The following is a 23186-nucleotide window of genomic DNA, read 5'->3' as shown; positions in this document are numbered from 1 at the left end:
ATACTTCGCGCAACTCATAGAAGAGGCGCTGACCGCACAGAGAAATACCAGTTTCCTTAATATTTTAACTTTAATAAAGCTATAATGCATTCAATAGAACTGCATTAAAGATGTAACGCCGGGGTGTTTCCTTTAAAGACGCTCGACACGCAAGTTTTGCTTAAGCTGAGCGTCAGCTCCAGCTCTGCTTATTCCACAACAAGAGTGCTCCTGTATTTACTTATTTTGTATTTTTGCATTATAATTCCCTCATACTTTGCGATCTACATCACCTGAAGCTGTTTGGGAAGTTTAGAGTGCGTCTGAACTGTGAGATGTTTTTTCGTCCTCTCCTCAGTCAGGCGCGAGCTGCAGTGCTGCTCTTGTGTGCAATCATTAGAGTTTCATATGATCTTATGTTACGTTAAGATCAAATGACTATTCGACAACGAAAAGTTTTGTCGACAATTTTTTATTGTCGACGTTGTCGATAACGTCGACTAATCGTTTCAGCCCTACTGTACACCTATTTATTCATGCGATTATCTAATCAGCCAATCATGTAGCAGCAGTGCAATGCATAAAACCATGCAGATGCGGTCAGGAGCTTCAGTTAATGTTCACATCAACCATCAGAATGGGGAAAAAAATGTAATCGTAGTAATTTCAACCGTGGCATGATTGTTGGTGTCAGACGCGCTGGTTGTAGTCTCTGAGACCCCAAACATAAAGAGCATACAGTTAAATTCAACCAAACATGAGGGTTAAAGTTGATAGGTACAGTACGTGATGGTAAGTGTTGAGTGAGAAGTTGTTTAGATAAAATCTGACTGGGATCTCCTTGTCTGCTTAATAGCCAGGTAGTAGGATTTCACTTAAAGGAATATTCCGGGTTCAATACAAGTTAAGCTCAATTGACAGCATTTGTGGCATAATGCTGATAACCATAATAAATAATTTTGACTTGTCCCTTGTTTCTTAAAAAAACAAAAATATGTGGTTACAGGAAGGCACTTTTAATGGAAGTGATTGGGGCCAGTCCATAAACTTACACACATTCAAAAGTATAGCCACAAGATATAAAACATTGTACTGTACATCTAAACATGATTTTAGTGTGATGAAATCGCTCCCTAACCTTATTTGTGTTGTTGTTTTCAAAATTACACCTTCGTTGTCAAGATGACGTGACACCGGTAAACTCTTTTATCTGGTAAACACTGTAATGGCGGTAAATCACTGATTTTATCAAACCATGTTTACATGTAAAAATCTTTATGTCTTGTATGTATTTTAACATTTATGGACTGGCCCCATTTACTTTCATTATAAGTCGCAATGATTTTTGCTTTGCTTGTAGCAGGAAGTCATTTTGCTCACATTTTATCCCGACAGGTGGGCAATTTATTTCCTGTCATTTATCAAACCAGATTAATTTGTTGACATGCATCTAATGCATCTCTGGGAAGAAGCACAAAGGTTGTACAATGCAATTAGGTTGTAGATTATTGAATATCTATTGATACACATCATAGTTTATGTTGTCAACTTCATAATGTTCAACATTTTGCAACTTTGTGCATTAATGAGATAGATGAATGTAAATGAATTACTATGTGCTTGAAGCAGTCATTGCTGATGCCTTAGATTTATGTATCTAGATTTAAGTTTTTTTGTTTTTTTTTTCAACAAAATGAAAAATAACAGTATTTATTTCTGAGATGATAACTGGTAGTCACTTGCAAAATTAAACGTGCAACATGATGAGGTAATGTGACAACAATATAGCATACTGCTGTTTAAAGTGTTAATGTTAGCAATATTGTGTACCTATCAAGCACAATATCCACTATTCACTATGCTAGTATTCTGAACACAACCATTGACACGAGGTCCCTCATCTTCCCATGCAGCCACTCCTACTCTCTCAAGAAGCAAACATTGCTAATACCTTAGATTTCTGTATCAATATTTCTGTTTTATAAACCTTAAAAAATAATTAAAAAAAAACATCTGCCTGTTTAAAGGCTAGTCTCATACAGTAATTTAACCTACTTTAAATCCACATGTGTTCAGTACACAAAAAGAGGCCACTGTTTCCAATAATTCAATCTCTCAAAGCCTCTGTAAATATCTGTAACATCATGCCAGCCCTGTTACATGAGGTATGTGTGAAAATCTGCAGAAACAGATCAATTTTGTGATAGAATTGCTTCTAAATAGTTTTTAATGTCACTGATGATGTCCTCTAAATAAAATTTAAATCCAGCTTTTTATCCTCAATAGCACTGGCTATATCAACCTAAAAAGTGATTTTGTTTGTAATTATCTTCCATCAATAATCTGCATGAAAGGGAAATAATCCTGCAAACATTCCTAATAAAAGTATTAAAGTTTTTAGAAGAAAATAAAATAAAAACACACCCCCTTTGTATTTTTATTCGTTCATTTATGTATGATCTCTTTCATAATAGCACTGTACTTTGCTACATTTGTCTTTTATGCAGCTGCATTCTAATGCGTGACATAGTAATCGTGTCGCAAGTAATTGAGTCACCAGTGTCCCAATGTTTACTGGATAAACATCCTAGCTAGTTACCGGATTTATGTTCACAATATACTGATTCACGACATAGGGAACTAGGGAGTGAGAGGAAACGCACCCTTTGTTTTCAGGCAGACTGAAAAAAAAAAAACTCTTCCTCAAGTTGCGTAATGCCAGCCAATCAGATTTCAGCTTGCTGGCCGAGAAAGTACTTTTCAGTTTTGTGTGCAATATGCATCAGACAGTCAGTGAACGGACTGCCGTGTAAGAGTATGGTGGGCCTCCATCCTGTCATACAGCTGAAATACTGTAAAAATGAACATGCTAAGATCATGAATTCCATTTCATAGATTTAAATTAAGTGTGTGTTTGTGCGAGGATGGAAGGCGCAATGATACTTTTAATGATGTTACCAACAAATAGTACCCTTGAATCAATATAGTGAAAAGCTTTCTGATCTCATGAGGCTAAATAAGGAGTAATGCACTCCATTGAAAACATTTAATTCTGTGAATTCTAAAGGCGGGGTCACATTTACCATTGCACAGCGAAATTCCGCATGGGTGGATGTTGAGCGAAGGTGAAACCAGAAAAAAACTAATAGCCAAGCAGCCTCTTTTCTTTAATGCTGCACTTTATACTTCGTGACAGTGAAGTTAAAAAGAAACTCATCGCTAAAATTATATCCCTGTCCATTGTGAATATTCAGTGTAGCTGTGTACGAAGCACCGCCCACACAGAGGTCACTGCCAAAACAAACAACTTCCTATTGGTCAGCGCCGCAAATTCGCTTGTCAAATTTCACTAAACTTCGAGAGAGAGAGAGAGAAATTTGTGATAATACTTTGAAAAGACTCAAGAAATCATCATACAGTATAACCTTGTTTAGCTGTGTAAGAGTTCTCAGTTCTTCGGAAATGACAAGGAAGTGATTTCATGTATAAGGCAAATGGCACAGTGTGATGGAAGTGATGCTAGGATACTGACAATTTGCATCAGCATGCAGGGTGTCCCTCAAACCTTGCTGGATGAGTCAGAGAGAGAGAGAGAGAGAGATGGGAGTCCTGTTTTGGCAGACTGTCTAGTGTTGCATTGTGCAACCAAAGTGTTTTACTAATGAAGTGTGTGCATCACCATGTCAGGTACACAACTGCTTAGATGAAGAGGTTTCCCTTGATTTATTCAGTGATGGAAGAGCCGCAAAGTTAAAGAAAAAAACAGAAAGAAAGAGAGACATGTTTTGCATAGTATGCTTCTACACTGTTTGTAGTATTTCTGCAGTATGCATATTTTCTGAATATCTAGATGACCTACTACATTTGCCAAAATGTACAGTATGTAACAGAATGTACTGCATGGAGTATTGTATTCCACAATGCAGTGCACCTGACCTGAGCTTACATTTAAACCTGGTCTTATAGAATCATGTCACTATACCTACATTTTTGCAAAATAGTTTTTACATGGCTTGTTCTATGTAGCGGGGCAGTTTCCCAGTGAAGTGAACACTAGAGACGCTAAAACAACAATGACCTTTCACACAAATCGCAAGTAAAAGATGATCAGTTCATAAACACTTCCTTTCGCCCTGTTCATCACACAATGCTACATTAAAACATTTTACTATAGTGCATGACTTTGGTTATACACTTTCAACCCGATCTCAGGAGAATTCACAATAGTACAAGTTCATTCATTATGGACCCACCAATAAGAGATGCTTCCCTCATGCCCTTGTAGTTCCAAACGTGCGTTTGTTCCGTGTTAAACCAAAACTGTGTTTTCTTAACTTTAACGCCAAACCCCATCCCTAAACCTAACCAAAAAGTGTAACACCTTACCCTACCCAGAGTGTAAACATAACCATGATATTAATGTTAAAAGCCCTGGTGTGTAATACGGAAGAAAGTGACACTTCCGGGTTCTGAACGTGTGTTCGTGAAGTGAATGCGATTGGTTGATGTACTCACCGTAATCCGGGTGGCAGAGGACAAGTCTCAGTTGCCTCCGCTTCTGAGACCGTCAATCCGTGCATCTTGTCACGTGGCTCGCTGTGCATGACACCGCGGAGACTCCGCATGTGGAGGCTCATGCTACTCTCCGCGATCCATGCACAACTTTCCACATGCCCCATAGAGAGCGAGAACCCCTAATCATGACCATGAGGAGGTTACCCCATGTGACTCTACCCTCCCTAGCAACCGGGCCAATTGGTTGCTTAGGAGACCTGGCTGGAGTCACTCAGCACACCCTGGATTCGAACTCGTGACTCCAGGGGTGGTAGTCGGTGGCAATACTCGCTGAGCTACCCAGGCCCCTGAAGTTGTACATTTTTGACGAAATCTCATGAGACTTTGTTGTACATTTTAAAGTTTGTATTACATATCCAACTACATTTACAAGCTTATTCATGCATTGTAAAATTGTGCGGTAGCTCAGCTGATTGAGCATTGCACTTGCAATGTAAAGGTACAAGTATGAGTCCAGTATAGAGCACGTGAGTCGACACATGAGCCAAAAGTGTCATAGAAGCACCACAAAATGATGTGATTATTTTTTTATTTTTTTATCTCACATTAGCTTTAATGACACTATTGGTTAGGTTTAAGATTTAGGGTAGGGGTAGGCTTTGTTGATTTTAAACTCAACAGAGCATTCACCTTAAAAACATTTGTTTTTCATCTCACATTTGCTTTTTTTATGCCACTGTCTCTTAGGTTTAGGTTTAAAGTTTATGGTAGAGGTTAGGTTTTGTTTAGGAATTTCCCAATGCTAGAATCAGATTGGGTCTGATACCATACTCATGTACTTGTACTTGTACTCGTGCTCGTAAAAATGATCCGATACCATCTGATGTACGAATGTCATTCCTTAAACATTCAGCACACAAATTAAAACCATGTTATGTCCTAGTGTGTATATTAAACTGCAAAGGCTGTGATTTAATGAGATAAATATATAGTTTGCATGTGCTACGTGCTTCAACTTGTGAATGTGTGGAGCCGGTGTTGTGCTGACACTGGCTGCTGATTCCTTATTCCGTACGAAAAACACCTTCATGAGCATCACACAAATTTTTTGTAGCAGATGACAGCGAGAAGAGCGCTAATTCACTTTGTAACACGAGGCACATTCAGACTACATATTTATTTAATTATACAGCAGCCTTTTTGGTTTAATAATCACATTGGGTCACGTAGCAACCTGCTTTTCCAGAAGTGAGAAGCTACCGTCAAAAACACAAAGAAATGGAAAGCGCTTCAAAATAAAAGCTTCCACCAAAATAAAAGCTCACTTTCAATGGAAAAAAAGTACTAACACAAATATATCAGTACTGTATAGTTATGTAATATTCGTTGTATAACTACTACTACTGAAAATAATAAATCAATAATAATTGTATTCTATTTAAAAAATATCTCACATCTGTGATGCTCCGTTACGTAGCACTTTATTTGACAAAAATAATACATTATGTTGAAAATAAATGTTTCTATTTTAATTTGATTAAAGTTTTAATTAATTCATTTATTTAAACACCATTTTTGTTGATAAACTTCAGAAAAAAAACAGTTATCGGCGAGTACCGAAAAGGAAGTATTGGTACTCGTGCTCGTTCTCAAAAAAGGGAATCGGAAAATCCCTTGTTTTGTTGATTTAAAACTCGAAAGAGGATTAACCATTAAAACTTTGTCTGTTTGGGAGAACATTCAACTCTCTTTTAGTGCCAGTGGATATTTCACCTCATAACTGCCGAAATACGTGTAATGATCCACGTAATGTCAATGCCATGTAATTGTTTTTATAAGATCAGGCTGTTACACTTCCAGTGTGACGAATGAGATCTCCTTCGTGACTCATTATTTTATCAGACTACCAAGTTGGATTCAAAACTGCAAAATAGCCATTAATAAAATGAATAGTTGCAACGCAATAGTTGCAACGCTGAAAAGTTGTTTGTTCCGATTAATAATATAAATACATTGAATATACTGTAAATGTCTTTAGTCATATTGCTATTGCTGCCATTTTTGTAAAATTCTGCTTGACGTCGTGCCACCCCTTAGCCTTGGTAAAAATCACAAAGTTCCGCAGGTCATCTCATCGCTTATTGCTTTAATTTATTACCAAGGTGCTAATTGATGCCACTTGTTGAATGCAGCATGCAACATGATGTTTATCACTACATATTACACATTTTTTCACATATTTCACATTCATTAAACAAATAAATAGTAGACAGTATAAGGTTTACGCCATGCACAGTAAGCAGTACACTAGTATAGTCCATTCTGAACACAGCCATAGACACTAAGGTCATGTCCCTCAGCTTCCCAGGCAGCCGCTCCTACTCTCCCAGCAAAGGGGGTGGGGACTAAGAGAAAGTGATTGGCCTGGTTTATATTCAACACATGAGCATGCATGTTAGTGCTCTGTTGCAGATGCCTGAGAACAGGAATGACCTTCCATGTTAAGAGAAGTTGAATAGTGACTGATTTACAGAGCATGATGGTCATGTGTCATGTGAACCGTTGATGTTACTGCATGATTAGAACTCTGTTACAAACAGCAGGTGTTTATATAGAGCTCAACATGAAGCTTTAATCCACTATAAATAAAGCTCAAAAGCAGGAATGAGGGCACAGCCCTACTTTTGTTTTAATTTATGGTGGAGCAAAGTTTCAGTTTCATCTCATCTTCAAGAAGACCCTTTCCATTTATAAGCATGCCGCACTGTTGATCCTCACTCGCAAAGATCTGCTGCTCTTAGGCTACTTGGCCTGTCCTTAGGTGTGGGGTTGGTTTAAGATATTAAACAGTATTTTTTTACCTCTCTTTTTACAAGTGAAAGTCATAAAATGGAGAGATTTTCCCTGTAATTCCCTTACTAAATCGCCAGGGTTTACAGCATTATGAATATAATCTGGAACTGAGCCTGTCATATGTGAGTGATCAACAGGATATGTGAAGCATTAGAAGACCAATGAACATGTTTCTGTGTCAGTGTCATATTAAAACATTTTATGAAAGTTCAGATGATTACCCTTAGCTTGTGTTATATTTTCTCCTGTAAACAATTTATTAATACACCTTATTAAATTATTCTTTAAAAAGCATGGCCAATCCAAGCTCTTGTAATTATTCTGTTGTTTGCTTTTCTTTTCTCTCTTAAGAAGTAGAGTATATGGACGTTTCACTAAAATGTGAAATAGGATAAAGGAACCCCGGGATGTGTTTTTACATGAGTCACATTTCTTCTGAAAGCATAGTTATGCAGTACACATGGGAAGATAGTGAATAAGTACTTTTACCATCTGTCCTCAGAAAACATCTTCATGCAATCTCAGAAATAGAATATATGTAGTACTGTGGTGATGACTACTTCAGTCTGTTGTTCAGAGTCTTCATTACTTCTGAAAATAAACATCTGCCTTTTTAGTCTCTATGGCAACAGTTTCACACTTCACTGAATGTACAACTAGAGTGGGCGTAGACTGAAAATGACGTTGATTGCAAATGATAGCTTGGATATGAAGTTAACTTAGGTTAGTGAAGCAAGTCTAATTGTTCAAATATCCAATCTTGAGATTGATCTTGGCAGAGCAGCGCGTTTAAAAACGTGTGACTCTGCTCGATAATTCTAGTCTGACCCCTTCAGCTCTGTGTTTGTGATTACAAGCAGAGGCCATGATTATAGTTTGACCTTTGCCCTCGGCCCAGATTTTTTGACAGTCTGTGTTAGTGGTAGTCAATACCGCAAATCTTTTCTGGCATGTTGAACATTTGTTTTCCCTTTTTGTGTCACTCCTTGTCTAAATATGATTTAATGCCTTACATCTGGATTTGCAACTGTGAGTGCAGAGGAGATTTTCACTCTTACGGTTTTATAGCTCTTAAAGGGATAGTTCACTCAAAAATGAAAATTCTCTTATCATTTACTCACCATTTAATATGCACTAGTAGTTTTCTCTGTTTTTACATAATGGTAATTTGGAGTTTGGCTGACATTGTATTTCATTGACAAAAGGCAGTGACCTTTTGACTTCGATTCAGGGTTGCCATGATCATGAAATTGAGATTTCTAGGTCTGAAAATGAGTAAAATTGTCAAAAGTCACGGAAATTTCTTTAATGAATATTTTTTTAACCGACTAGAGATTGCTCTTTTTGTGGCTCTTTGCAATCTCTATAAAATTATTATATTTCTATTTAAATATTAAGTATTCACTAAAATCCAAAAAAATCCAACATTCAAGCATAACTTGAAAAATCATGGAAATTCATTAGTCAAATAGTGTGGGAAGTTTGGGAGCGTTGTCAGTTTCATGTCAAGGAGTCACATCTGGCACTAGTGATGGTTGTTCTCACAGATTGGTCCATTGAATGTATGTCAGTCAAAGCATCCAATCAACTTTGACCCCTCCCAAGGTCAGGGAGGTTAGAATGACTGTGACAGTAGACAGATGAGGCTGGTGGAATTTGGTTAAGTCTTGTCAGCATGCCATTCCACCTTACAGCATGAACTCACTCAGCAAATCTCTATAGAGCCCTCATTGATGCCGAATGTCAAAGTATCATCGCATTCAGAGTTTCACATTTGGACACATTAGTAGTGAGACCAGTCATATTTAAAGGGATAGTTCACCTAAAAATGAACATTCTGTCGTTTACTCACCCTCATGTTGTTCCAAATCTGTATTTACTTTCTTTCCTTAGTGGAACACAAAAGGTGTTAGGCGGAATGTGAGCCCGCAGTCACTATTTATTTTCAATGTATGCCGAAAAAAAATGCATTGAAAATGAATGGTGACTGAAGCTAGCATTCCATCTAACATCTCCTTTTGTGTTCAGCGGTAGAAAGAAAGAAAATCAAATTGGTTTGCAACAACATGTGGGTGAGTAAATGATCAGAATTTTCATTTTTGGGTGAACTATCCCTGTAAGACACAAATCTGACAATAAATCAGTGTTTTCTGCTAGTCTCACCTTGGGTAGACATTGAAGAATTCATAAGGCAGGGCTTCATTTGCATAGTCTCTTATTAGCAGTCTGGGCAAACAAGGAACAACTTGTTTGATCATTTCTGTCTCAGCCTTTCCAATGAAAACAGGGCATGCCCAAAAGGGAAGTTATCTAACTGGAAGAATGAAAAATTAACTGATCCTCTGAACAAATTCTGCACTTTTGTTTATCGCTCAGCCTCCAGAATGTTAATCAACATGCCGTTCAGAGACAGGAGACCAGAAGCATGCAACATTTATATATTAGCCAGTAGACTGTACCCTTTCATCTAAACACTGCTGTTCCCAAGGCAACTGAAAAGAGCAAATTCAATTGTAGAGACATTCCCTTAGGCACTCAACTTTATTACTGTTTAGCGAGAGTGTTTAACTAAAGGCTGTTCTGTGCTGATGTCTCATCTCAGGTAGCCAGATTAATTAAAAATAAAGACTGCACTAATGCTTGATTACAAAGCAGGAACTTGTTAGAACATTTCAAGGCAGGTCATCATAGACCATAAACTTTAATAGCTTAAAACAAGCCTTGTTCTATTAGCAAAAGTTCAACATAAGGGCTTAGTATTGATTCAGATGTGATGGCAGTTTCTGTATGAATGACACATTTTAAGAAATAGTGTTAACACTTTATAATATGGTTTTATATGTTAACATAAGTTAATGCATAAGTTATCATGAACTAACAATAAACACAATTTTTACAGCATTTTGGTTCATGTTAATTTATATATATTACGTATACAACTTATAACAGTTGAAATAATGACAATGTAATATTAGTATATGTAGAAATTCACTTTGGCTTTCTCACTGGTGGCTAAAAAACGTAAGGCATGGTTATCTGTAAAGCTGCTTTGAAACAATATGTATTGTGAAAAGCCCTATACACACAAAATTGACTTGACCAAGATTAGTAAATGCTGTAAAAGTATTGTTCAATGTTAGTTTGTTAACTATTAAAAAATGTTACTGAAATAGTATGTGGTGGTGTGTTTTATGAATGTGCTTGTTTCTCTTTGCAGTGCAGACAGACACAGTGATGGATGAGCTACAAGACGTTCAGCTGACCGAGATCAAACCTCTTCTGACCTACAAGGTGCGATAAACAGTGTCATAAACGTCCCACTTACACACACACAGACACAGATATACACACTTGCAAGTTTGCGTACATATAGCCTACAGTGGGGTCCAAAGGTTTGAGATCACATTTAAAATCTGGGAGTTTTTTGACATGCCAAATACTTACAAATTCAGAAATTCTTGTTCATTTTCCTTGTGAAATGAAAAGTGTTGTATCAAATTAGAAAAACGTTCTCAGAATTTTGGCCACAGCTTAACCATAAAATGACATAAACACTATAAAACTACGATCATTTCTGCTATTACTAACTTTTGTGGGGTCGGATTGGCCATCGGGAGAGGCGGGACTTTTCCCGGTGGGACGATGGTCTGGTGTGCCAACAGCAGGCCGATCCACGATATAAATATGAAAATAAATAAATGGTCAATTTAACAAATAAATCTAATTTAAAATATGATATTATTATTGTACAGTATTTTGTAACTTTAAACATGAAAAATGGCCCCCATAATGCATCCTGAATGTTTCATGCACCCAGCTTTGCCATCCCTTAAAGACGTTGGATCAAAGAGAAACTTCACACTAAACTCATTCTTGCACTAAAAAAGCAAGACACAGTTCCACTAAAGCTGGCTCTACACTAGCAGACTCAAAACAACTCGTTTTTGCTGAGATTTCGCTCTCTTCAGTCAGAGTTATGACGCACTTGCCGATTAATACTGGTAGAGGGGTCACACATAATGACTCAGCATTTACTGCAATAATTCGAGTATAAAGAATAACTAGATTAAGATGTTTACATGATTTGGGCAAACCTCTTCTATCCTGTTTACATGCTACTTGCCAATACTTCGATTGTTGCTGAGAAATGTGGTGTTTTAATGCTTTTTTTATAAAATAAAAAATTACAAAAAACATCTTGTTGCAAATATGTATCTTTAAATACTGCTTGGCATAAGGAAAATTAGTCAGTCAGTTTGTGAGTCTTTTTAAACGATTAATTAAAAAGCCGGTTAATAAGAGTAATTTTCGACTACACTGGATGCGCTCTCTCATTTGATTCACTCAAAAGAATCGGTTCATAAGAGTCATTTGTTAATCGGATTACACTGGTTGCTCTGTCTGTTTTGGTGTACTAAAAAGAATCGGTTCATAAGAGTCATTTATTAATCGGATTACACTGGTTGCTCTGTCTGTTTTGATGTACTCAAAAGAATCGGTTCATAAGAGTCATTTATTAATCGGATTACACTGGTTGCTCTGTCTGTTTTGATGTACTAAAAAGAATCGGTTCATAAGAGTCATTTATTAATCGGATTACACTGGTTGCTCTGTCTGTTTTGATGTACTAAAAAGAATCAGTTCATAAGAGTCACTTGTTTGTGAATCGGAATACACGTGCTGGACGTTGTTGTGTTCCACCTGCAAAGACAAACTCATTTGAAAAATGTACTTGCCGTTTTTTAGCAGAATACGGTCTTTTTATCCCACCACCATTCAATTAAGACTACAAACAGACATTCACAACACAGAAAAATATGTTTTCTTTTGCCGTGGTGCTATAGATTCTGCAGTTGGGGAGCACCATTGCTGGAAAACAGTGCAAGAAACTGCCATTTCACATGAAGCAGAGAAGTAAGTGCAGCTTCTTCTGTTTTGCGATGTTTTTGAACCTGTGCTTGAGTGTAACATCATCCGTCTGAAGCACTGGCACAGGCACACTTTGGTCAGACTGGAAGAAATGCGATTAAAGCGGTTACATACCAGTATAAAGCGATTAAAATAGGAGTACTCCACATATCTTATTGCGGTTTTCATTACTCTGATTATTAGCATAATCGCAATATCATAATCGCAATATTCTGTTTACATGAGCAACAGTTAATCGCAGTATCACCTTTATCGCATTGTAATCGCATTATTAGGGTACATGTAAACGTAGCCAGTGACAGAATAAAAAACATGTTTTCTCAGTGCTTGAAGCCATTAACTCAAGTGATTAGCACCTCATGTTGAGAGATGCTAATGGGCACTCTGTCTCCCTCTGCCTGGCCTGGTGATTATGTTCATGAAGCTAACACCTGAAAATCATTGGAAAAACCAGTTAGTGTAGAGCCAGATTTTTGGGAAAAAAATGCAGGTGTCTCGAGACCATTTTTAACAGTCAAAGTTATTTTTGGCACAACGGTAAAAGACGTCCGTCTAGCGCATGTTTACCTTGAAAAACAGTGCGGACAGATGGAAAATGGATCCAAAGGTTGGCACTGAGATAAACGATTTTGCGACAGTTGTGTGTCATATACTGGGAGTTACGTCAGAACATGCAACACAGATTTTTCTGGTCTGAAATTAAGTTAATCTTGCTCATAAAAATGTGTAAAGATGTTGTCAATCAAATTTTTGGGTACTAAAAAAACTAAACACATTTTTGTTATTGCTTTTATTTACCCTCTAGATCTTGCCTTAAGATAAGCACCCAAAAAAAAATCCAGAGTGTAAAGATTGTGTGTTGTGTATTATATCAATTTTAATGAGTCGTTGATTCATTGTCTTGATGCAAGGAACAATCTGTTCTATTTATGCGCAACATAGCCTATGGCTATAATTTTTTATTGGCTATAGTTCAATAATAATAATATATAAAGTAAAATAATAAAATATAGATTATACATCTATGATCAAATTTCCAGTGGGCCGCAAGAATTCTGAACATTTTTAAATTTAATCTCCCAGTCCGACCCTGAACATTCGAGTCAACTTTGCATGACAAGCACATAATCTTTGTTTCTAACATGCACATATGTGCAGGCCTGTTTTTTCACAAACAGTATATGCATACGTAGCCTAAATGGAGTACCTGGAGCAAGATCTAACACAATAGAAAGCCTATAAGCACAGCAGATCTCAGCACACAGTAATGCTGCCTTCACTTTCTTTCTGAATTATCCTTCTTCCTGTTTCTGAAGTCGTAATTACTAGGTCATCAAGTTCAAGTGCTTTTTTGTCGATAATTCCGATAGCACATTAAGGCAGCATTATGCACAGTGATGCTCACACACATATCCCAAGTCACACTACTGATGTATTACACATCCATTCCACATGAAAACACCCTCTCACACTGTTTCTCTGCATGTCGTCTTGTGTAAGAGATCTCTGTGATTCTCAGTAGCTAAAGAAAGGCATCACCACTTTGCCTGTCCTTACTTCATCTATCTGAACAATTCATGGAGTTATTGCAGCAAAAGAGAAGGAGTGGTGAGGGGATGGATGAGGTGCAATATTACTAAAATGGTTTGATCAAGAACACACAAAAAAAAGAAAAGTAGGAAAATGGAAAGGGTATTAATAGAAAAAGAAACAACAAATATGGCCTTTTATCTTTGCCACACAACATCCAAGGCAAAAACACTACAAATAGACTCATAAATGTCATAAGATGAATGAATACATGAATGCTGAACCTAAAAGATTGACTTGGAGAGTCTCACTGACCTCTCACTCCATCTAGTGGCACCCACATAAAGAGCAACAGAAGCTGGTGAGAGGAAATATTGACATATTTAAGATTGTTAGACATTTTTGTGTAAATGAATGAAAATGAAATAAAGTGTCATTTCTTTCTCCTACAGAACTCTCAGAATTTCCAGGACTTTGACTGTCAGGTAAGAAAGAGCATTATCCTACACATATTTCATTACTGGCAGGATAAAAATTAGTTAGGCCTATTCTTAGATGATCATTAGAGGTATGTGTGTGCTAAAAGAGACAGGTGGTGTGGTGTAGTTTTGGCTATATATAACCAAATGTTATTTTGGAAAGAGTGTCATACCTAATTCCAGGGTCAATACAAATTGAGCTCAATCAACAGCAGTTGTGGCATAATGTTGATTACCACAAAAATTAATTTAGACTTGCCCCTATTTTTCTTTAATGAAAGCAAAAATTGTGGTTCCAGTGAGGCACTTACAATGGAAGTGAATGGGGTCAATCCGTAAACATTAAAATACTCAGTGTTTCAAAATTATAACCACAAGACGTAAACAATATGCGTGTTAATATGATTTTAATGTGATAAAATCAATTACTAACCTTTTCTGTTTAAAGTTATATCCAATTTTACAACTTTTTTGCCATGACAACGTAAAACCATAAGCCCTAAAACAACTGTAAAAATTACGATTTAAACAACTTTACAGTTCAAATAATACACAAGTTTTAACAGAATAATTAATTTTATTGCTTTTATAATGTTATAACCTTCACATTTCTGCCTTTAAACCCTCCAAAAATTGGCCTCATTCACTTCCATTGTAAGTGCCCCACTGTAACCTCGATTTTTGCTTTTTTTAAAGAAAAGGAGGGACTAAATACATTTTTGTGGCTATCAACATAATGACACAAATGTTGACTGACCTTAACTTGTATTAAACCCGGAATATTATTAAAGAGATTGGATGTTCTTATTTACATATTCAAATTAATATTGTGGGTGTGTTTTGGGCAAGGGTGTAGATTTGGCTTGAACCCCCCGTTGCAGCATGAAGCATTTACATGTTTGGGGGTGGGGGGTGGAGGTAACCCTTGAGGTAACAAATGCAGGTTACCAAATGCAAGCCATGGGTTTTGGGGGGATAAATGGGATAAATCGTTTTTAAAGAAGTTGTTTGCTATGTACATTGTTATTTGGGAAATATGCCAAGTTACTATACACATTTAATATATCTTACTGTAATGTCCTTGGAAGCATATCAGGAATAGTCACATTGATTATTAACCATTCTAATAGCTAATGGATGATAGGATAATGGTAAACATCTTCTTGAAATACAGTATATAGGTTATATCATTCATTAATAGCTGATGTGTTTTAACAGTAAAAAAAAAATTGTTAATGTCCCTGTAGCAATAAGGTAAAAGTCTTTGGTGAATCACGTCTTCCTCTTTCAGAGCTGGCATCTCACATGTGCTAAATATAGCACCTGCAGGTGGTGAAGCGAGCATGCTCAGACTCAGGCGTGACCTAGTCTACATAATATAGTGACTTTAGTATTACTTACTCAGCAGGGTAGTATTGCACCAGCTGTACGTAAGGTCTCACGTAAGTTGAGATGTAAAGTTCACACTAAGGGCTTAGTACCTACTAGTTAGTTTTTAACTTAGTCAGTGCTTAATTTGGTTGCACCACCTGCTTTTAAGGCAAGACTTAACACCCGTTTCACACATGATGTGTATGCAGTGTGTATGCAGTATGTATTTTTTCATTGCCCATGTTAACAGCTTAGAGCATTCAGACCATACGCGGGTGCAGCACGGCAGTGCGTTGCAGGAGCAGTGCAGAAGCAGCAGTACAGTGATTGTTTCCGCACGAGTCTATTTTTGCTGTGCTGCACATGCTGAATTAAAGTGATAGCGCATTGTACGTGGTCAAAATGAACATTGAATGACACATAAATGTAGCAGTTTCACCATAAATGCATATAATTAAAGTCTACTGTGTTTCAAAGTCACCATATGACTTAATAAATACTTGTTTAAAATTTTAAATGCATAACACTATTTTGTTTTGTTACAGTTTCAAACTAGGACTAAAGAACTTGTTTTAAAAAATGCAATCTTTCCAAACAGACATACAGCTATCTATTTAATCATTTACTGTAATACATGTGTATTTTATCTGGCATTTTTAAAGAAAATATATACAGTAGTGTCCAAAAGTTTTAGACACTTGTGAAAAATGTTGCATAGTGAGGATATCTTCAAAAATAATGCCATAAATAGTTTTAATTTATCAATTAACATCATACAAAGTCCAGTAAGCATTAAAACGCTAAATTAATATTTGGTGTGACCACCTTTGCCTTTAAAACAGCCCCAATTCTCCTTGGTACACCTGGATACAGTTTTTCTTGGTCATTGGCAGATAGGATGTTCCAAGCTTCTTGGAGAATTCACCACAGTTCTTCTATCTGTTTAAGCTGTCTCAGTTGCTTCTGTCTCTTCATGTAATCCCAGACTGACTCGATGTTCAGTGGGGGGGCTTTGTGGGGGCAATGCCATCTCTTGCAGAGCACCCTGTTCTTCTATTCTAATCTTTTCTATTTGCAAAAGTAATGTTTAGGAGTCTGAAATGTATTTTTCCTATTGACACAGTAGTAATCACCACTTCCAGAGTATCTGCCGCTTTAGGGGGGTGTATGCTACTCCTGAAAATAGTACAGAGCAGGTGGTGCAGCTGTAAATACCTACAGAATTGAGATCTGGGAATCCTAAAATCCATATTTTCAAAATGTCTCAACACTCCACTCTCATATAGGTCACCGAGCATATTAACCTCCCTCACAATCCACTCCAACCAGCAGAAAGGGGACTTATTAATACATAATTTTGGGTTCAGCCATATGCTTGAGGCAACATTTAAATAAATGTACGATTTAAACACTCTGGACACTTTTGTCCATACCGCGTGCAAATGCGAAATAACGGGGTGTGACTTAACTTCTCTGGTTAGTTTAATAGAAAGGCTTTGCAATGGCAAAATAGGGGCAAGAACTTTCTGTTCGATACAAAACCAGGGAGGGGCTCTCTCAGGTGGAAGCGACCAATGAGCCAAATATCTGCGACCGAATGCATAATAATAAAACAAAATCTTGGGTAGGCCTAGCCCACCTTTGTCAGTCGGCCTATGTAACTTGTTGAAATGTAATCTGGGATGCTTTCCAAATGAAGGACTTTGCTATGCTATCAAATTACTTGAAATAAGAAAGGGGGACATCTACAGGGAGAGACTGTAGCAGGTAGTTGAATTTTGGAATACAATTCATTTTAATAACATTAAACTTCCCAATCATCGATAAATGTAATGAAGCCCACCTGCCCTCATCACTCGAAAACCTTTATATTAAGGTGTCAAAATTAACTTTTAACTAAATCACACAAATTTGCTGGGAATAAAATGCCCAAATACTTAATGCCCTGTTTGGGCCACTAGAAGGCGCCCGGCTGAAAAGCCGTTACTGGGCAGTACGCTTTCAGAGCCAAAGCTTCAGATTTAGACCAATTGACTCTGTATCCTGAGAACTTAGAGAAGGAATTAATAATTCTGTGGAGGCATGGCATAGATCTAATGGGGTCGGAGACGAATAATAAAATATCACCTGCATAAAGCAAAAGCTTATGCGCCACACCTCCCGCCACCACCCCTGGAAAATCCTCCTTTCTTATCGCGGCTGCTAATGGTTCCAGGGCAAGACAGAACAATAATGGGGAAAGAGGGCAACCCTGTCAGGTGCCCTTATCCAGAGTAAAATAATCTGAAATTAATCTGTTTGTTTGTACCGCCACTACTGGGTGTCTATAAAGTAACTTAATCCATCCAATAAAAGTATTCCCGAACCCATACATTTCCAAAATCTTTAAAGATAATCTCATTCTACCATATCAAACGCCTTTTCGGTGTCAAGTGAGATGGCAGCGACCGGAGTTTGATCTGAAATAATTTTTTAATCACAAATGCAGTTAACAATATTAATACTGAATTTTTGTCACATAGAAATGCACATTTGACAATAAAGCATTGATTTTGCATTGGGCAGCAAAATTTACTATAGAAAAAATCAGCAAAAGTTAATTAACAACTAATTTATCTAGGGCTATGTTAACTCTGTTACATATTAATATTATCCAAAACAATCAATTGCTTTCCTTTTGCCAGACTCTTAATTATTTAAAGGTGCACTCAGTCATTTTTTCCACTTTAAAAAGTTTTACTCCTAAAGAAATGAATTATAATTTTGAAACATATGTATAAAATCATGACCACTCACATGAGAAGAGGACTCTAGTCATATCAGTGACCTTATAAAAGCTGTTTTATTCTACATGGGGCAGGGGCGCTCATTTAAACTCCATATCCATCTTGTTCTTGGACACTTTCACTCTTGGATTCAATTAATCATGGTTGAATGTGTATAGTGAATTTCTACAATGGCATCTGTAACTGAAAACTATTGATTTTGAATGATGCTGCATCCACACCACTAGGTGTCACTGTAAGTCCAAGATGACATGAGCAAAAAGATATTGAGTGTACCTTTAATTCACCTTTTTCAATTGAAGTTCATTAGAACTGAACATATTTACAAAGGAGAAAAAGTCATAACTTCATCCTTAATTCATGAGCTTTTTTTTTAATTAAATTCTGCTTTATAGTTGCCTTTATGACAATTTACCATTGTTCATGCATAGTATCTAGAGTTTAATTATGGTATTAGTAAGATCATGATAATCACAGGTAAAAAAAAAACAACAAAATCACCATGGTTAGATGTATGATTTGTAAAAAAATAATAATAATCTATGGAATTTGTAATGAAAAACAGTATCCTAAACACATGTAGAAATGATAAAAACAACCTACATAAAATGGACTTTTATTGCCCTAATATACAATATTTAATATTTTTGTAGGCTAATAATATTAACATTTATTGTAAATATATACACTATTTCTGGCAAAATACCATAGTTACTACTACAGTTAATGTTACTACCGTAACTATCAGGTATATTTCTGTAAGGGTGCTGATTTGTGGAATGAAAAGCCTGTAATTACCATTTTAAATGAAATAATGTTTTCCTGTTTACCTCATCACTGTAGTTTAATATGACGGGCTGTTGAATCGTTTCAACTAGCTTCAGCACAAAGACTTTTAAGTGTCTCCTATCAGATGGGTTTATAACAGAGAATTCTGTGTCAAATTCAAATTGGTCGCACGCAACTCGCACTGTGTTAACCTCGGGACAGCACGCCACAAGCACAGAGCAGACTCGTCAGATTAGTGAGACCGGTCCCACTTTTACTTTGCCCGGCAAATGCGCTGCACAGCTTCAGGTTGCGCCATTTCGTCACACTCAGTATTTGCGGACACTAAAGAATCCAGCCAACTGTCTAAACTAAATTATACACACATGCAGACACTCAAAGGAGTTTTCAACCACTTATTTTTTTATTATTCAGCTGTACATAGCATCAAAATGTATTTTAAAATATGAAAAATTTACCAAGGTCCGGACCTCATAGCTGGTTACAGCCATGCAACCCACTGAAAGTGCTGCAGATAGATGTAGTTGAGATGGCTGAGGCTGTCCAAAAGCTGTCCAAAGCTGATTTGTAAAGGATACATTTACATATGTATTGAACTATTCTCCCTGTGTTTTGTCAGTAGTTTAATATAGCTCACTGCTGTTTTGTAAGTCTATATTATCTAACACACTTGGCAAGGCATAGGACATAGAACATTTTGTTGCTCTTTGCCATGAATAAGTATAGACCAGTAATATTGTTTGTGGTTTCAAGATAAAGGATTAATCATTTTAAAACATTCTAAATCTCTATTTGCACTTTTAGATTGTTTTATGTCTATAGGCCATTTGTATTAATAGACTTATAGAATGATTTTAAATGTCTCTAGTTAAGCCTGCTGTTGGAGACCCAATTTTCCCTTTAAACAAAATGTAACCTAAACTGTCAGCCAATAGTATTAGCCAAAGCGTCTAGTGTGAATGTGCAAGTCATCACACCAGGTTCATCATTATTCTTAGATAACTTCCACCCGTAGAGGGCATCAGAAGCTCAGAGTATGCAACGTCATATCCTTGACTCTCATACAGAGTCATTATTAATTTATTAGATAATATTAAAATTCAATCAATTAAATAATCATGCAACAAGCACAATGGTCTCAGACAGCAACAGAAGACTGGCAAAATTTATCACATGATTTTGAGGGATTTGCTTCAAGATGTCCAGAAGTGACATTCTCTCAACCAGAAAATAGTACAGCAGAAAACCTGAAAAAAACCAGTCATCATTCACCGTAAAAGATGTTAGACAGAATATTAGGGACTGACAGCCTTGGTCACCATTCACTCTCATTAAATGGAAAAAAGATGAATGTGAATGGTGACAGATTAACATTCCGCTTAACATCTCCTTTTGAGTTCCACGGAAGATCCGAAGACAGATCGGTCTGATAGTACCATACTCTGCACTGAAAAAAAGTGGTAACCTCCATTTGTTACCTCAAGAATCTATTTTTACCTGATCTAACACAAAATAATTACTTTTGATCTTAAAATTAAAATGTCAGGTTGATTTAGTCAAATACATTTACATTTTTGACTTAAATAAAACCAGTTCATTTAGATGTTACCGCATTTATGTTACCTGACAACATTTTTCAGTGTGTGCCTCTGCATGGGTCACAGACATGGAGTAGGTCATAATTCCTTTAACAGGGTAAAACTGTGTTTTTTAACTATCATTATTTGTTGCAGTGGTAGAAAAAGAAGAAATTACAATAAAGTTTTTTTCGTTAACATTAGTTAGCTATATTAGGTTATATGAACTAACAATGAACAGTATTTTTACTGCATTTATTAATGTTGGTAAATGTTAATAACAGCATACTTTTTAAAATGTTGCATAGATTAACATTTGTTAGCTTTATGAACTAAGATGAAACTAACAATGAACAATTGCATTTTCATAAAATGACCTGAAAGGTGCAATATGTAATACATTTACTGTACTAAAGCATAAAATTATCATAATATGTTATCAGAGATTTATTTAAGTTGAAATACTGGCTTCTCCGAAAACAATGCTACAGCCAGTATATTCTACTTTGAAATGTCCGTTCCGGGCCGGAATTTCTGTTTGTGTTTTTGTCTGTGTGATCCCGCCCACTGCCCATTTTCCAATAGTATTTTGACACCCCAGGTTGCCAGATTTGAAACACGGCACGCGAACACAGTTTTGTTTGCTGTTTACAGAGTCTAGAGCTGTCCCAGAGACAGGTGAGATATCTCAGGATTCTTATTTCAATAATATTTTTGAGGGAGTAGGACTTTTATTTCATGAAAAAATAGCTTACAGCACCTTTAAGTTGCGCGCTCTCTCTCTCTCTCTCTCTCTCTCTCTCTCTCTCTCTCTCTCTCTCTCTCTCTCTCTGTCTGTTGGTTTATCTGAATATCTACATGACAGTCTGTCTGAGTATCTATCTAGCTGGCTGTTTGTCATATTGCAATGTCTGTATATCCATCAAACTTCAACATCTTCAAAAAAGTTTCAACTTTTAAACAAGGTTTTGTCAAGCCATCATCAAAGTTTGTCTTGACAAACTTTACCTATCTAATTTTAAAGTGTTACCAACATTGTTTTGCAAATCCAAGTCCATGTTGTCACGTAGTTTGTAAATAACCCTCTTTCCATTTAAACGTATTAAAATTGGATTGCATTGGATACGTCTGATTTGATTTGTAAGGTCACGACAGCAGGGATAAAACAATGCTGATGCAAATATTAAAATGCAACTAAACATATAATTGTGCATTGTTACGATAGCAAAATAAATAGGCTTATCAATTTTTAAAAGAGAGAAGGTGATTTGTGGTTGATGTTAAACACTGTGTGTCCGATCAAACTCGCTTCACAAGCTTGAAAATCTAAAAAAGAACAAAACTTCCCAAGGCACAAGAAATATGAATAAACTGTGTGTTTTTAAGGACATTTTATATTACTTTTGTATGATAAACAATTTTGATAATGCACTGTAAAAATTGTTACCTGAAGCACCTGTTTCTACATGATATAACCCTTAAAATTAATTTATTCAAGTTGATTCAGTGATGTTAACCTCGTGCAGCCCCTATATGGCTTTGCTATACACAGTGCATAATTTAAATTAATTTAAACCAACTGATCTCAGTTTAGGAGACTCTGTGCTGTCAGTAAAGTGTTAAACTTTCAAGTCATGTGACAAAACAACATGACGCCAACTACAGTGGAGTTTGTCTTTGGGAGAAACGGCAACAAAACTATATCTGGTAAGAAACCTAATTAAGTTTTTACATTGAAACCTGTTTTGAGTCAAAATAAACCTGATTGAATCTTTAGTTTTCCTATATGCCATTTTTCAAATTTAAGCGACTTATCACGAAACGCAATGCTGCTAAACACAATATATACTAATGTGTACTTTAGCACATTTTTTCCTTAGAAATTCTATTTTTACTGTGCATTATCATATTGAGAATCAATAGCTTCGTCCAAAAGCTGAAAATGTTTGCTTTCATAGGCTTTAAATGTAGTTAGGATGAAAATAAGGTGCATTTCAAACTGTTCTGAGACCAGTGCAGGCAGACAGCACACTGGAGGTTAAGTCAGTCACTAAATAGGGAGCAAGAGGGCATCCTGTAGCTCTCTATGCAGCAAAGTGCAATCAATCCAAACTTCCTATCAAAAGTTCAGTTTCAGGCTGCAGATGATGTTTGAACAACTCAACATGTTTGACAGACATTGAACAATGGTAATCAGTAAATAGATTCAGAATGTATAATGTATAATTTTATTTTAACATAGCATTTTATTTTAGCAGTGATTGGATGATGCTATTACTTTGGCCATTAATTTTAATCAGAATTAATTATGCTAATTTCTGATGTAATGTCGTTAATGTCTCAAAAACATGAATAACCAACACTCCTGGAAACATAAT

At 36.3% G+C, this 23186-nt stretch overlaps 1 protein-coding gene across 3 annotated transcripts in view; it reads left to right on the top strand.

The window, feature by feature from the left end:
* ndrg3a (ndrg family member 3a) overlaps positions 1–23186 on the top strand; it is a 56776-nt gene that overhangs the window by 7020 nt on the left and 26570 nt on the right. For 2 of the 3 annotated variants that reach the window (XM_051673160.1, XM_051673162.1), the window contains exons 2-4: positions 10565–10638; positions 14138–14167; positions 14259–14291. In XM_051673160.1, coding sequence (XP_051529120.1) covers positions 10582–10638; positions 14138–14167; positions 14259–14291 — 120 coding nt within the window. In that variant the 5' untranslated portion in view covers positions 10565–10581. The remainder of the gene's footprint in view (positions 1–10564; positions 10639–14137; positions 14168–14258; positions 14292–23186) is intronic. The other variant, XM_051673161.1, reaches the window with a different exon arrangement.

Source organism: Myxocyprinus asiaticus, chromosome 35 (genome assembly GCF_019703515.2).
Source record: "Myxocyprinus asiaticus isolate MX2 ecotype Aquarium Trade chromosome 35, UBuf_Myxa_2, whole genome shotgun sequence".
NCBI lineage: Eukaryota > Metazoa > Chordata > Actinopteri > Cypriniformes > Catostomidae > Myxocyprinus > Myxocyprinus asiaticus.
Note: the sequence above shows the minus strand (reverse complement) of the source record. Positions and strands in the feature narration are given on the sequence as shown.